General features: G+C 37.9%; 1 protein-coding gene across 1 annotated transcript; it reads right to left on the reverse strand.

Annotated features, from left to right (window-relative positions):
• Nucleotides 1–1,689: 1,689 nt before the first annotated feature.
• Nucleotides 1,690–16,259, reverse strand: rab5c (RAB5C, member RAS oncogene family). The gene is made up of 6 exons (XM_088331452.1): nt 16,145–16,259; nt 8,247–8,513; nt 5,684–5,835; nt 5,389–5,511; nt 5,230–5,323; nt 1,690–2,535 (listed from the first exon to the last, which is right to left on the reverse strand). The coding sequence occupies exons 2-6, from the start codon at nt 8,413–8,415 to the stop codon at nt 2,411–2,413; spliced, it is 663 nt and encodes a 220-aa protein (XP_088187578.1). The 5' UTR covers nt 8,416–8,513; nt 16,145–16,259; the 3' UTR covers nt 1,690–2,410.
• Nucleotides 16,260–16,347: the final 88 nt, after the last annotated feature.

The following is a 16,347-nucleotide window of genomic DNA, read 5'->3' on the forward strand; positions in this document are numbered from 1 at the left end:
TGTTGTTTTTCTGTAACCCAAATGTTTTCTTACTTCGAGATTTGGGAATATCAATATTTAAACTTTGAATCTATATTCTGCCTGCATTCACATTGTTGCAAACGTTAATTTTTTTGAAAAAGCATCACAGTTGCAGATGTCATCATAATCTCCGATTTTTAAGGTGACATGAAGTCATCGCGCGTTTACCGAGAACTGTGGGCAATGTAGTGTTTGTGTCAAACGCGTTTTCCAGAAGCAGTTCGTTTTTCTGAACCGATCATTTTTGCTTTTTGCTTTTATTTGTACCCAGCCAGTATAAAACAAAAACATGATACATACAAGAAATCATTTGATACGCAGACTCTCAATAATGATAATATAATAGATGTAAAATGATAGAGTAATAAAGATATTGTAGTGTATAATACAAGGTAATTCTATAGAATGAATAGATTAAAAAGAAAGAATATGTAAATAACAAGACTAGAGTAGAATAGGTCGGAGGAACATCGTTGGCATAATAATGCTATACATAATAACCTAATCATTTCTCGTTGAACATGCGAATAGCGGAAGGGTAAAAACTCTCTAAGATGTGCAGTCATGCTCCTAATGGAGCGAAGACGGCGACCAGACGGCAGGTAATCAAAGTACCTGTGAGCAGGGTGACTGGGATCGTCCATAATTTTTAGTGTCCGTTTTCTCGTTAGTTCAATGTAGATACTATGCAGGGACGGGAGGCCAGTACCTATTATTTCCTCTGCCGTCCTCACTACTGTCCATCTTTGAATAATCTTTCTGATTGACCTAGTTAAAATTGATTCAAAGATAACACGATAAAAATTGACTAGAATGAATTGACGGACCCCGAATGACATGAGTTGACGAAGGAAGTAGAGCCTTTGTCTGGCTGACTTTAGAATATCAATAGAATTGACAGTCCATGTGATGTCAGCTGACAAGTAAGTACCTAGAAACTTGAATGAATGGGCCAGTTCGACCTCGCTATTATTAAATGACAGTGGCACATGCAGGGGAGGCTTAGTACGGAAATCTATTATCTCCTTAGTTTTACCTACATTCATTAACATTACTCTCATGACACCAGGTGGAAAGTAAATCAATTTCTGCTTGGTATTCAGTTTAGTCGGCTTTTGAAATAAAGCCAGAAATCGTGGTGTCGTCTGCATATTTAGCGAATAGTGAATGGTCAGAATTGGGTTGACAGTCAATTGTGGATAGGGAATACAAAGTTGGAGACAATAGACAGCCCTGAGGCGTACCAGTGTTGATGACATACTCATTAACATGTAATCATTTTTTTCTGAAGTTTGAATTTTTTTTCATGGTCATACAATGTGCTTGACATTAAAGACCAAATTTTACTGTGCACAGTATTTTTACACCCAAAACAGTTTGCAGAATATCAAAAACGTCCTGGTTTAAAACGGTGAGTGGCAAAGTTTTACCAGAAACGGAAATCGAATGCAATCTTTTGAGCGGTATATTCTCGCACAATTTTTTTCTGATTTCAAAATAAAGCAGCCATACTCTGAATTACTGTACTTGTACCAGTTTCACGTCAAGATGTTTTAGTTGTTTGAATTAGAAGAAAAATCGTTTAATTTATTTTAAAAGCAACACTGTAGTTTGATGCGTGAAGTAGTAGTGTAAGCAGGTATGCGGGAATTAACTTCAGGGACAATATGACTTCTCCAAGTTTATTGGTAAAATTACGCTTTTTTCCCACCCCCAGTACTGTACAGTACTGTACAAAAAAGAAAACTGCAACGACATACAAACGCAATATGGTGATACATATCAATTGCATCTTAAAAAAACAAATTAATGCTGAGAAAATTGGTGATGTTTCTTACCCAGTTGGTTAAGAAATAAACACCCCAAAACAACAAAAGATAATCAGTCTTGTTGTTATTGACATTTACTGTCAAACCTATGCAGTTTTGATGATAATAAGATGGTAATATTTTTATTGTTTGGTGGTCAAAAGACAAACAGACATCAGTCCAACAGACTTTATAATATTGCAAGGACAATATTGCAGCTACAAGCTACAAGGTCTAGCAAGAGGAATTCTAAACTTTCATCCCAACTTCACAATCAATCCCGTTGCTTCATTTTGTTCACAAACACAGAAAAAAAAGTTTGTAAGCTTTCATTTTTTTTTTATTAATACAAGAAATTGGGTGTTTCCCCCCAATAGAGTCCACCATCAAAAGAGTTTAGGGTGAGGGGCTTTAAAACATGATTGTTGGCCAGGCCAATGATGTTGTCAGCCAAACAGGTAATAATTTCCGTTGTGTTTTGGTCCCATCGCCGTGACATTGTTTGACAGCTGGCTAATCATATCTGGTCCACTTGTCCAAGGTGGCTGAGATCAACTGATGTGGTGGAGGCCTTGAGTGGGTTAGTTGCCCCCGCAACACTGACTACCACGGCCCTGAGGAGCGGACTCCTGAAGATCCACACCCCCTCTGCCACGGCCCCCACCGCCTGCTCCACCCTGTTGCTCATTCTTTGGAAGCTTCTTAGCTATCAGGGATCACAAAAGGTTGAAGAAAAGTTGGTAAAACGGTTTCATTTATCTTATTTCAACCATATAGACAGTGGAATACATATTCTATGGGAGACGTTGTGTAAATTAATACAATTCTTTGTTGAAAATGCCACTACATTTTTTCAAAGGGGAGGCTAAACCAAAGGGTTTCCAAACAACAAGTATGCCCCTCCAGTAGTCTAAACAAAGCAATATCATTAAAATCATGTTGGGGAAATACAAGTCAAATTGCAATATCGGACTGAATTTATCCTTCTCAGTAAACGGCCATTTTGCTACCCGTCCAACTCAAAATCACATAAATGTTGCTAGGGCCCAGTTATTGACCAATCACGCTTCACCCGCTTTCTGAAGCAGAGCCTTGTTTTGTAATTTATTAACGCGTGATAAACTACACTGGTGATCAAAATTAAAGAAAAACTTGAATAATTTTGAAATCACACTGTCTCCACTGTTCCACATTTAAATGACATTTCAGTGAGTCTATATCTTGATACTACAACACTTTTTCACAAAATGACTAAGGGCATTTCACATTACAATATTTTTCAGAAAAGGCACTGATCAAAATTAGAGAACGCACTGATAAAAGTTAGAGAACAAATATGACTTTAGCATTTAATTTTTTTTGAAGGTTATAAAAGGTAACAATTATAAAGAAGTGTAGAGGCCTCTGTTGTGAATGACTCGAGCACATCTGAGGCCACAGGATAGCACCAGTCTCTGACACTTCTCTGGGTTGTGACCATGACTCTAGACAGGCCATGCCACAAATTCAATGTTTTGAGTGAATACACATCTACATTGACTTGGCCATGTAGCGGGACAAGAGACCTAACTCATACTGCAGTTGACACTTCCCCTTTCACCTACTTATTTTTTACACATTTTATGTTTGGTCTTTCTCCAATGTGTCGCCTAACATAATGTTTTCCATCAGACCCAAATAAATGAGATTTGCTTTCATCACTGAATTGAACCCTGGACCAGTTCTCCTTTGTCCACAAAACGTGCTCGGTCTAGCTTTTAGATTTTTTCTTTGCTAACAAAAGGTTTGGTCGCTGCAGTGTGGGCTTTAATTCCAATTGCTCTTTAATGGCGAGACAGATCCTTACCATGTTCAGCACTGAACCCGCAAACTATTCCAGCTGGGGTGTGGAAACGATTACCCATTGACATCCGCCGCAGTGACCCGTTGTCTCTTGCATTCGTCTTTTGCAGACAACCAGCCTTCTTGGGCGACTCGAATGAGTTTTTCGTTTTGTAAAGATTCAATATTCTAGAAATCACAGCTTTGGAATGAACAACTTGTCTTGCTATGGCTGATCGGGTCGCCCCCTCCGGCAACTTTTAGTTCTTTTAGAATAGCCCACTATCTTGCAAAGTCTGTGAAACTAGCAGTTAGAATGCCAGTTGAATAGGGGTTGGCAGATAGTCAAAGAAGTCCGTACCATGTAGTAGATTAGTACCATTAAGTGGGAGGCACATGAAAGTGTTCTTTAATTTTAATTAGTGCATTTTGGCAAAATACAGTTTTTTTGTTGAAATGCCTTATCCATTTTGTGATATCGACACAACAAAATGTACTTGAACCGTTAAGCAGTGAAAATGGCCTTTTTTCAGAATAATTTTTATAAGTTCTTCGCTATTTTTTATCTCCTGTGTAGCATGTAATTTTTAGTGGTGAGCATGTAACTAAATGGCTGTTTCTGCAATTGAATAAAACATGTCAGTCATATTCCACCACATATATAATATCCATTCATCCATACATTATCTGCACCGCTTATCCTCTGTAGGGTCACGGGGGTGCTGGAGCCTTTCCCGACTATTTTCGGGCAGTGGGCACGGGACACCCTAAACCGTTTGCCATCCAGTCGCAGAGCACACAGAGACAGACAACTCACTCGCCTATTTACACCTAGGGACAATTTTTTTGGGACCGGCCAATAACCTGACATGCATGTTTTTTTGGGGGGAATGTTGGAGGAAACCGGAGTTACCGGAGGAAACCCACGCAAGCACGGGGAGACCATGCAAACTCCACACAGAAAGGCTGGTAGCTGGATTGGATCCCATGACCTGAGAACTGTGCCGTGGATGCGCTAACCACTCAGCCGCCATGCCGGCCCCATATCTAATATGTATAACAAAAATATGAAAAAAAAACAAACGCTAAGTGTAGACAAGTTAGGCACAGAGCAAATTATTGTAAAGAAAATGTAAAAAAATTGAATTCTTTATTTTTTTACCTGACTTGTTGTTTTTTTCATGTAAGTTTCCTTATTTGTGTAAAAACAAAAGATTAAATACACCTAAAATTTTACTTTTGACAATACTTTGAGAAAGAGAATTGAAGACAACATATTTTTTAGTTACATTGTGTGAATATGAACTAGATCTGCAGAAAAAAATCCAACGTTAAAACAAATTTAAATAGAGTAAAATAATTACAGTAATTAAAACGTGATTTAAATAAATTGCAAAGTACATTAAATTAACAAATCGAATACATTTTTCAACAAATTGTAGATGATCAACTAAAAGGTTTTCGCTTTATCCCAAAACGAAATCCAACATATCCATCAATCTAAATTCCTACGTTTCCTTGGCTGCTAAAACATTTCCTCTTGACTATATATACAGCTGTGTTAATTGATGATGCTTACCTATTTCCATGAAAATCTCATTCACATTCATCGCGGTCTTAGCAGACGTCTCCATAAAGAGCAAACTGTTGTCATCTGCGTACACTTGTGCTTCCTGGTTTAGACAACGCACAAGTGAACAATCACCCTTAAAGTAAACATGCCCATTTCATTCTTTACCTGGAAATCAACAGCTCTCTTGTTGGCCAAGTCTGCTTTATTTCCTGCCAGAGCAATAACAATGTTTGGGCTGGCCTGTCGCTGCAGCTCTTTCACCCAGTTTTTTGCACGTGTGAAAGTGTCCTTTAAAAAGGAATAAAACACTTAATTAAGCTTTCTTTTATGAGCTACACTTGAGTGATGCAAATAAAAGCACCAAAGTTCTCTAACAATCAAGTAATCATCAGCTCAAACAGGAGGAGGACAAGGGTCGAAAAACGGATAACAAGTCTTCACGTCTAGTCTTATCGCTTACTGTATTGGTGATGTCATAGACAACAATGGCTGCTTGGGCACCTCTGTAGTACATGGGTGCCAAGCTGTGGTAGCGCTCCTGGCCTGCAGTGTCCCAGATCTCAAACTTGACAGTTGTGTCATCCAAAGAAACAGTCTGTGTGAGGAAGGCCGCTACACGGAACAGGAGAAATAATCAATTTTATTCTTGTATTACGAATCTGCTCAAGGAAAGAATGTCGTTATCACTGTACAAGCTTGGAGAGTAACAGAATACATGGCTTTAACGTAAATGCCCAAAAAGTAATTGTAACGAAAAACATGTTATGTAATTAGGATCCGAAACAAATACACCAGTATTTGTATTCCGTAACGTTTACGTTAAAAAAAAGATGTAATCAAATTACAAGTATATTACATTAAAATAAGGATTGCAATTTTTTTTAAATCATGTTTATCATTTACATATATATATATTGCGGCGATAAGACTTATATCTATCATAATTTAAATCACTGACACTAGAGAGACAGAGATGAGGGCTACACATGGCATGCAGGCGCATAATACTACTATGGTCTGTATTTGTTGCATACGTGGTACAGATTGCATGTTTGTCACACTGTAAAACATATTTTTGTATATTTCATTCTCTTTCAATGTAGCACTCATTTTGTTGAATTGACGCAAGCCTGCAGTTTTGTGAGGGTGCCTAAGTGTGTGCAAATTGGGCAGCGCAGTTGCGCGCGAGTAATGCAGTCAGGGACATTGAGTAAATTTGATTGTCTTAGTTTTGCATTTTGCAGTTTATTGTTGTTCAAAATTCACCATACTGTCGTATTAATCATACTGTGAACGAAAACAGAGCATATATTGTTTTCCATGTCGAACAGTAAGTTTTATTTTTGCTTAATTAACTACACTACATGGTGAATATTTGAGCCCTTTTTGGAGGACTAACACAACTACCTTGGTCCCCTCCAATTCTGTTTCAAACGTTGCATAATTAATTTCTCTTATACAAAATTAAGTAAGATTATCTATATTATGCTTATTGTCTTTTATTAGCATGTTTGGTATTGGAGTAATCCAAAATAGTTGAAAGTAACCATGTTATATTCCTGCAATATCGTGGTATTCTGATTACACTCCAGATTACACTTTTCAACAGGTAACTAGCAACTGTATGGGGTTACATTTTTAAAGTAACACTCCCAACCCTGTAACCAACACTGCAGTATTTCTCAAAATTCATTTTATTATTGGACTATGTTTGCAGTGTTAGTTAAATATTTCATCATAAGGGCATGAATGTAGATCGTGTAATTTTATAGACACAATGAAAAGCAAATCTGTGAGCAGCCACAACATGCCTAAACGGGGATTAAAGACCTCTGTAATTCTGTCACGAGGGAGAGGAAAAAAACGCCTTTTGCGATTTTACAGTGATGGTATTCCTTTCATGGTGTCAAACATATCCTTTCGACAAGTTAAAGGCACTCTTTTTGCTGTACAGCGAGGGTCTCAAACTCGTGTTACACGGGCAATTTACGACCCGCAAGTCAATCATTTTTGGCCGCTGCCTTAATCTGAAATTATTGTTATTTCAGTCCGTGTGAGTTTGATATGGACGCTACTTCCTTGCTAATTAGTTAGGCAGGGCTCCAAATTGGTCTTTGAACTCAGTAGGGCATTGTTGACACACAACAGAGAAAATATTTAACTTAAAACTTTTTAAAAGACACATTATGCAATATCTGTATATACCACTAAAAGGTTTTGGATTGATGCAAACCAAAACAAAATCCAAATGAGCACAGCGTAGCAGCAAGATACCAGACAAACATAGCGATGACTACTAGGAATGTATTCACTCTGTAAAAGAAATACAAATTTAGTGACCAATTCATTTTTTAAAAAGTTAACATTGGTATGATAGTTCATGTATTTCCGTCTATTATATAAATCACCACACCTTTAAATCGAAAAGAGGGGCTTCTGGGATGTGTGAGGAGATTATCACCGCTGTTGAACTGAGGCATAGAGGACAGTGGATGTACCTTGTACTGAACTTTGAGTTCTGCCTTTGAGCCATGCTCGTTATCTCAATTCTTCCACTCCTTTATTTAGTTTATTAAGTGATATTTCTTACATATATTTTTGTCATCAATTCTTAATGTTGTTTTATTTTTATTTATTTTATTGTGCTTAAAAGATCTTTGGGAGCATTATTGGACTGTCTATTGGACCTTTTCTTGTGGAAAGGCCATTATGGACCAACCTCACCCAGACCTTAACTCCAGCAGCCCCCCAGTAAATTGAGGTTGAGACACCTGCTATACAGAATCACAATAAAGATGTATTAACAGCTAAACACAGAAAGTGTTGATTAAAAATCCTCACTGTAAAAATGACTTTGATGATATTTCTGTTCCAACATCAACCATTTGTGACTTACTGCTGACTCAGGTTATTGTCACATGCTGGAGGAAACCAAGCTCTCCCTTCCACAGGGCATACTCAAACACTTTTAATCTTTGACCAGCGCTGTCGCTGACTTAGCGGAGTGTGAAGGTTAAGCTCACCTCCGATTGTACTCTCCTGGTACTCGTGAAACTGGCCTTTGACAAAGCGCAGCACAAGGCTGGACTTGCCCACTGCCGACTCGCCTAGCAGCACCAGCTTGAACTGGCAGATTTTGTTACTGGCTGCCGCGGCGCCGTTTGTCCGCGCGGGTCCGCCGCGTCCGGCCATAGGGTGGGCTCAATTCGGGTGGTGAAATGAAGAAGGAGCAATAAGGGGTTGCTGCGTTCACTTAATGCAGGAACCCAAATGATAAGGAAACCGAGCCACTGAAAAACACAAGCAGTAACAGCACAGACAGTGAAATTAAGAAATGGTCAAAATCTGAATTATTTTACCTGTGTACAGTAAACAAATCAAACCACGCATTTGAGGTGAGACTTCAGCTTCATACTCATTAAAGGTAATCCCAAATTCTTAAACATGCAAAATGTGAGGAAATAGTACATGTTTTTACATAAAATGTAAACGTACTGTATTTCATCTGTATATTCCAATTATTTTCCAAGATAATGCGTTTTGAAGACAGCCTGTATTGTCATTGACATTCTTTGCCACCCAACAAGCTTGCAAGCCAGTTGCCATATTGTTTTGGATGTTAATTAGCTGGAGAGGTTAGAAGTGTGTTCAGCGATGATTTGGCAGTTTTTGTGGCAAATGTGGATACAGTGGATACAGTCACATGTGGATACAGTGGTGGTACGGGAAGTGTAGAAAGGACCTTTAAAGTGGTTGTTGTTGTTCTCTGTGCATGTCGATGAGGATTGCTTCAAGGAAATCTGTAGTGTTTCAATGTTCAAGGCAAAAGTAAAAAAGAAAAAAAAAAGTTTCCTTGTTTTTCTTCAGTTCAAATAAAAGTATGATGTGTCTCGTTGTTGCCATTGTCAAGAAGTCCGATTAAATTTGGTCAATGAAGTTGGGGCCTCACTCCTTCTCCTGACTTTGAAACCCAGATCTACGAGTTCATAAGGACGTTTTTTGCACTCACTTCCTTTTATGTAGTAAATAAATTCTGACCTCCCACTTTCCTTTAAAGCAGCAGACGTTTGCTATAAGTGCTCGAAGAAAAGCTATAAAGCGAGGGATGTACAAATTACAGCAGAGGCCAAGTAGTCCTTCAGACCATTGTGTTGTGTTCCTTAGAATGTACTGAAAATTTTACTTGTTCCTAAAAAATAAATGTTGTCGATTACAAAGCATTGTTAAAAATTCAAACTGCCCACTTACAATTTTGAAAACAACTTCATAAAACTGTTAAGTTCTACTAACGTTATAAAAAGCAACTTGGGTCTCTTTTTAAAATATAAATTTTTGTAAGCTTGTTAAACTAAAGGAAAACAATTGGTACAAAATAAAAATGACCCTTGTGTCAAATTATGTTCCAAGTGATTCTCTCTGTTTAAGGCCTTTATATGTGTCCAAAACCAAAATGGGGATGGATTAAAGCAGAGTGCTCCATGTGTGCTTACCTTTATATTGAATGCAACATATACAAAGTTTTGAAAGCTTCAGTTTAACTAAAAACCGGGCGCTTGCTATGCCGGTTACAGCTTGGAGGCCGCAGTGTAGATTCATGACCAAATCCGCCAATGATATAGATAGATAGATAGATAGATACTTTATTCATCCCCGAAGGGAAATTCACTTTTCCAGCAGCATCCCTAAGCTGAGAACAATCGAAAATAACTGAGAACAATCGAAAATAACACGGGAGCTGCTGGAGTGGCTGCCATTCGTGACGGCGCCGGAGAAACGATTCAATTTGAATCATGTACAAACAAACAAACAATTGAATCATGTACAAGAAACGATTCAATCTGAATCATGTACAAACAAACAAACAATTGAATCATGTACAACAAACAAACAAAATATTTATGTTTCAATATGCATGGCCACTATATGAAAGTAGTGCAATTTACAACTTTAATACAATTTCTTGTCTAAATGGGTGAAAAAATGCTCTGATAACATTAACATGGCCAATAAAAGTGATCCCTGCATAAAAGTTAAATTTCACACACACAAAAAAAAAAAAAGAAATGATCACAATATTTATTGGGTGACAGTCCTTGAACCTGCATATCTAAAACAAAGAAAACATTTTGAGGGGAAATTGGCCAATTTGCATTAAATTGTTGCCAAATGAGGCGATGAGCCAGCTTCTATTAGTAACGGGACAAAAACATACAGGAAGTGGAAAGAAAGCAGAAGAGGATATTACTGCTGAGTATGACAAAAAGTTGGGATAAACCTCAGCTGGGTCACATGCATGTAATGGGAGGTGACAAACATAATGAAAGATGAAGTTAAAAAACATGGCTGAAGTAGTCAACTACATTTGAAGTGCTGATGAACCTACTTGGGTTAATCTTCAACATGTGACTGGAAGTCACGACTCTCTACAAAAAATATTTAGCAGCAGTCAATCACAAGATTCAAGCATACCTACCTAAGCTATCAAAGACATTGTCTGTGCCTTTGATTTCTAAGGCAGGTTTATTGGTGCTGATCATAAAAAGCATTTGTAAAAATGGCAGAAGGATGTATAATACTCAATTTTGGTCAAAAACAAGCTAGGAATAGTCGCTTTTAAAAATTATTTAAAATCAGTTATTATATTCCACTTTTTACATGCCAGGATTTTTTTTTGTTATCAATCTTTCTTCAAATTAATGTTTATTGGGTTAAGTTATTATTTTGTTGAAAATTGATTAAAATCTTATGCATTGCCCAGAATGAAGAATGACATTGAGTTTATTTTTTGTGCTTGTCGCTCAGCCCTTGTTGTATGGCTTTCCTTTCTGATGTTTTTCCATTGAGAGGTTGGAGGGTTGCTCACACCAACATTTCTTTTAATTGCATCTTTAATGGACCTCGATTGGAAAGTGGGTCAAAGTGTAAGAAGGATACAGAAAAAAGGGAGAGGATAAGAGCTCTGCGAGTAAATAAGAGAATGGAGTGGGTCGAAGAGGAAAAGAACAGGCAGGAAGGAGCCTAGTATTGGGGACCTTCCAGTGATATATTCAGAATGTCCTACTCTGAGAGGGGAAAAAAATAATCCAAGATTTTTCACAAGCAACAACATTGATGAAAAAAAAAGTGGTTGAGGAGCACACAATAATCGTTAATTCTCAACTATTTGAAACTTAGAATAGGATAGCTGAGGTGAAATATGCATGGAGTTTTTGCCGTCAAAAGTTCTCTTTTGTGCAGTTGGGCCTATTAAGATTACAAAAAAATAGCAAATGTATGGGAGCTCTGGAAAAAAGGATATAATTTCGTTGAAAGTGTGCATTTGCCTTTTTACACATAATTATTGTACGGGTCATTCATAAAAAAAATAGCACTAAACAAAAATGGGTCGCTCTGCTTTCTGTCTAGCATTGGCTTTCAGTTTAGGAATGGGAACCTTGTGACATAACTCAGAAAAGGCAAACAGGAAAGTCATCGACAGGATTTAGCAGCGAGGTCAGAAAAGAAGAAAAAAGTTCTGGTATTTCCTTTTCCTGTAATTTCAATGAAAAGAAGACAAGGATCCATCAATTTAACTGTAAATTCACACAGTTGTAAAAATGGCAAACGTCCACTTTTACCAAAATAGTTTACAAATAAATGATAGCCTCAGAAAATAAGAAAGTTCTTTCTAAATGTAGAAAAAAAAAAAAAAAGAAAACATCGTATGTTGGACTATATAGAATCCATCAAGAATGTTGTAGCGTAAGAATTGATGTGCTGGTTATTTGTTTTTGGTTTATGAACGATGCGCCAATGCTTCATAAGGACAACTTTATACTCCCATAAACATAACAAAAAAGCTTGTTCAAACGTGTTCATGTTTTTTTTTCTCATTTCAAAACACTCATATCCCTACACTGTGTGGCAAGAATATAAAAGCACATTAAAAACTCACCAGCAAACCTGCAAAAAAAGCGTATACTAACCAGTAACCACCATGAGTTCAAATAATAAGGGGGTTGGGTGGGACGACAGAAAGATTGCAGACCCTGCCACAACCCAAAGCCTAGATCAAAGTCAAATATTTGAATTTGTCAATTTCGTCAGATGCACTTGACATACAAAAGAATCAAAATTACATTTCATTTTACGCTGTCCCATGCATAAACATCGACAACAATAAAGTGTTGATGCACAAGAACAGGCTTAAGATAAGAACTATACTTAAGCATTAAGCAAGAATTATACTTAAGCACAAGAACTATACTTAAGATAAGAGTGCAAGTGAGCATAAGGGTAATACAACTTATTGTAATACAACTATATACAGTACACAGGTTACTATACGGATCTTTCATGTAGGCTGCAAAGTAATGAACACTTTAATCCAGGGGTTCTCAACATTTTCAGAAAGAGTCAGATTTAGGAAGCAGAAAATGAGTGAGGGCCAATCGAATTTTGTCAGACAGTCTTTGATAAATTCACTCTCTGTAAAAGGTTTTCAGTGCATGGCAATCAGATTCGCAACCTCGTAGTTCGCCTTTGTAGCATTGTCATTTGACTCGCGGAGTTATTTTTTGGGGTTTTGTACTGCGGTTAACATTCCTGGTGGGCTATATTATAATAATGGTATGACAGAGGCCGCGAACCAGTAAAAAAAATTGATCATGGGCCGTATCTTTTTTAATCATACAATTTTTTATATTTTGCCTTGTGTTTACTAGTTTTTACATTTTTAGAAAGATTTAAAATATGCAAAACCATCTATTTTTTTCGCATCCATAACAACAACAATAAAAAGTATGAAACATAATAGCTTCATTTAAGAATTGAAGGTCTTTTTTAACCATAGCAATAATTTCCAAATGTAGTAAAAATACTGAAAAAGCTAAAATTGTGTAGCATTAGAATATTTGCATGCAAAAGACACATTTGAGCAACTTGTTCTCTGTTCTCTTTCACAAAAGTACTAGCAAGTACTTTGTCACAGCTCTATGTGCGTAAAGTTACTGTAATAGGGCTGGTAACATGGTTTGGAACAGTCCCATCAATAATTCTACCAACAGATAAGCAAATATCTAACATTCATTTGACTGGACACCTGTGTACATTTTTTTTGTATCTCTTGTGGAAAAATAGCACGACTGAAGTTTATGGGTCATTTACTTGTGAAAAACCTCGGTCACATTTCTGTATTATACTTCCACCAAATGAATCACTAACAGTAAGGGGCAAAGTGTCAAAGGACTTTGAAGCATTAAATTATGATGAACAAATATAAGTTTTGCCATAATTCTACTGTATAGTTTTGCAATCAATTGAATTGAGGAAAAAAAATGTAATTAAAAAAAAAAAAATCATTGAAGTTGTTGAAAACCAAGATCTTTTAACTACCATATCGCTTTGCCCTCGTCAGTGCTTTCAGACAGACCTTTTATATTTTGGGGGAGTTGCAAAAAATATGTACCTTTAAGGGAGGTTTAAATCTCATCTCATCAGGGACACCGCTTATCCTCAGTAGGGTCGCGGGGGTGCTGGAGCCATCCCAGCAATCATCGGGCAGTGGGCAGGGGACACCCTGAACTGGTTGCCAGCCAATCGCAGGGCACACGGGGACAGACAACTCACTCGCTCATTCACACCTAGGGACAATTTGGACCAGCCAATTCACCTGAAATGCATGTTTTTGGAATGTGGGAGGAAACCTACGCAAGCACGGGGAGAACATACAAACTCCGCACAGGAAGTCTGGAGCTGGATTTGAACCCACGCAGGAGGTTCACAAGACATGAACTGTGCCGCACATGCGCTAACCACTGCGCCGCCAAATGTGTTTAAATAAAGTTTGATGCACCTAAATGATGGAGAAGGAAAGGTTTACATAGCTGATAGCAGGTGTAAGTGTGTGTTAACGTGTTAGTTAAGGATTCCCAAGTCACTGTAATTCAGTGCACGTTGACAATTAACAATTAGCAGAGGACTTCCACAAACACTGTCGCCCTGACCCGAGGGAAGGTTTTTTTTACGGCCCCTAAGATCATATTGATTCACCATTTTATTATACACAAAGAATCTTTTTCTTTTTACTGCACGCAGTTTTTTTCTAGAAAGTGTTGCTTTGGTTAATAGATGTTTGAATGTTATTGTATTTCCATAAAATTGAATTTAAAAGAATATACCAAATGAGTAAATGATTTGAAATATATTACTTTTTCCTTTGAGGTACATGTAGCCCACTTTTGCTAAAATAGAAACTAAAAGCTACCGATTGTTCCTAAATAATACAAGCTTCTTTCATTAATTTCCATGCTACAGAGATATTTGTACAAGACAAATATTTTTTACCTGTGCAAAATTGAATATTACTGACAGAGCCATAAAAAACATTCCTTAATGTATCTGGTTATATTGGGATAAATTTGCTAGGTCTCCAACAGGTTCAATGAGGTTCACTAGATTGTATGCATCATCACAATCACACATTGTGATCCCCTCATCTGCCATTTTTCAAATATTTGGCCCTCTGTCCATTTGACCGACACACCAGATCTTGCCCTTCACCAGGTCTGGACTCACATAGCAACATGGATTGAGACAGACACTATTACAATGAGTGAAGCATTTTTTACGTATAAGGTTTTTTTTTTGGTGTACATATGTCTATCCATCCATCTATCCATTATCCTCAGTAGGGTCGCGGGGGTGCTGGAGCCCATCCCAGCTATCTTCAGGCAGTGGGCAGGGGACACCCTGAACTGGTTGCCAGCCAGTCGCAGGGCGCACAGGGACAGACAACTCACTCACTCATTCACACCTAGAGACAATTTGGACCGGCCAATTAACATGAGATGCATGTTTTTGGAATGTGGGAGGAAACTGGAGTGCCCGGAGGAAACCTTTGCAAGTACGGTGAGAACATGCAAACTCCACTTAGGACGGTTCCATCACATCACCTCAGAACTCTGCTGCACACGCGCTAACCACTTGGCCGCCGTGCTGCCCTGTCGTTATATGTCTATATTTTCATATTTGTGCTAAATTGTGTTGGTAAACAACATGAAAAGAGAACATGTTGGTATTTACATGGCTTAACACAGGAGTCTCCAACCTATCTCAAGCTGAGAGTTACTTTTTGTAACTAGTTGGCGCAAAGGGCACCCAGTTTGACATGCATTTCTAAAATAACCTCTCATGTTATTACTATGTGGTTGCCATGTTATTATTGAAATCAGGGTTAAATAGATTCAGCGATCCACTAATAAATATCCTTCCCCCCAAAAATAAAAAAAAGCCTAGTAATAGTGAGCTGTTTTCAGAACAGGTCCGCAGACACTTCTCGGCTATTGTTGGGGGACACCAGGTTGGAGACCCCTCGCTTGTCACGTTTGTTATAGTATTGAAAGTAGTCGTAAATCGTGGACGACCGGTCTGAGACCCACTAAATTAAAACCATTGCTTTCCGACTCTAGGCGATTAAGATCATTAACAAGCACCCCAAAAAATCCAACGTCAGCCCCCTCCACTTTCCTTTACTGATGCTATTCCATTAGCATTGTCAGCTGAGCACAACAGCGACAAATTTCGGAAGGAAGGAAGCTCCCTTCCCCGACAAAAAAAAAAAACAAAAAACATTCCGCTTACGTTAGCAGCCTGACATCAAGTGACAATCACGCTGTTATGCAAAAATACAAGTTGGTATTAGTTAGGAAAAACATTGCGGACGAAAATGTTGTACAAGCAGGTAAAAGTAGGAAAATCGAGTCATTTTAGTGCTCGGTGATCGCTTTAGTTTCGGCTACCTAGCGAAGCAATCCTGTCATTGTTAATGAGGTCGGGTATGAAAAATAAACAACGTCCATTTTGTATTTAATACTTGATAGTCAACTCTATTCAGTATACTGTACAAAGGTTCGTATTGAATTACTGGACAGTTTTCACTTACATCAATCTTATGTCTTTGGCTGCTCTCATCGGCCGTCTTCTACTATGTCGTTTTCTTTTCCTTGGGCTCTGTGGCCTTTTGCTTCCGGGAACCGCCTACTTTACGTCAGCGGCCGCCTAACCAATGATTATCAAACAGGAGAATTCTCGTGGACCTATCGCGAGACTTTAACGTATACAATTAGAAATACTTGTTCGTTATTA

The sequence above is a fragment of the Urocampus carinirostris genome, chromosome 1 (genome assembly GCF_059441175.1).
Source record: "Urocampus carinirostris isolate Australia breed hairy pipefish chromosome 1, RoL_Ucar_1.0, whole genome shotgun sequence".
In the NCBI taxonomy this organism is placed as follows: domain Eukaryota; kingdom Metazoa; phylum Chordata; class Actinopteri; order Syngnathiformes; family Syngnathidae; genus Urocampus; species Urocampus carinirostris.

Excerpts from the sequence above, each read along its gene's own strand:
- rab5c (XM_088331452.1), bottom strand. The coding sequence starts at position 8,415 with ATGGCCGGACGCGGCGGACCCGCGCGGACAAACGGCGCCGCGGCAGCC. Across the intron at positions 5,512-5,683 it reads TCTATGACATCACCAATACA|GACACTTTCACACGTGCAAA; the intron begins GTAAGCGATAAG and ends TCCTTTTTAAAG. Across the intron at positions 2,536-5,229 it reads TGAGATTTTCATGGAAATAG|CTAAGAAGCTTCCAAAGAAT; the intron begins GTAAGCATCATC and ends GATCCCTGATAG.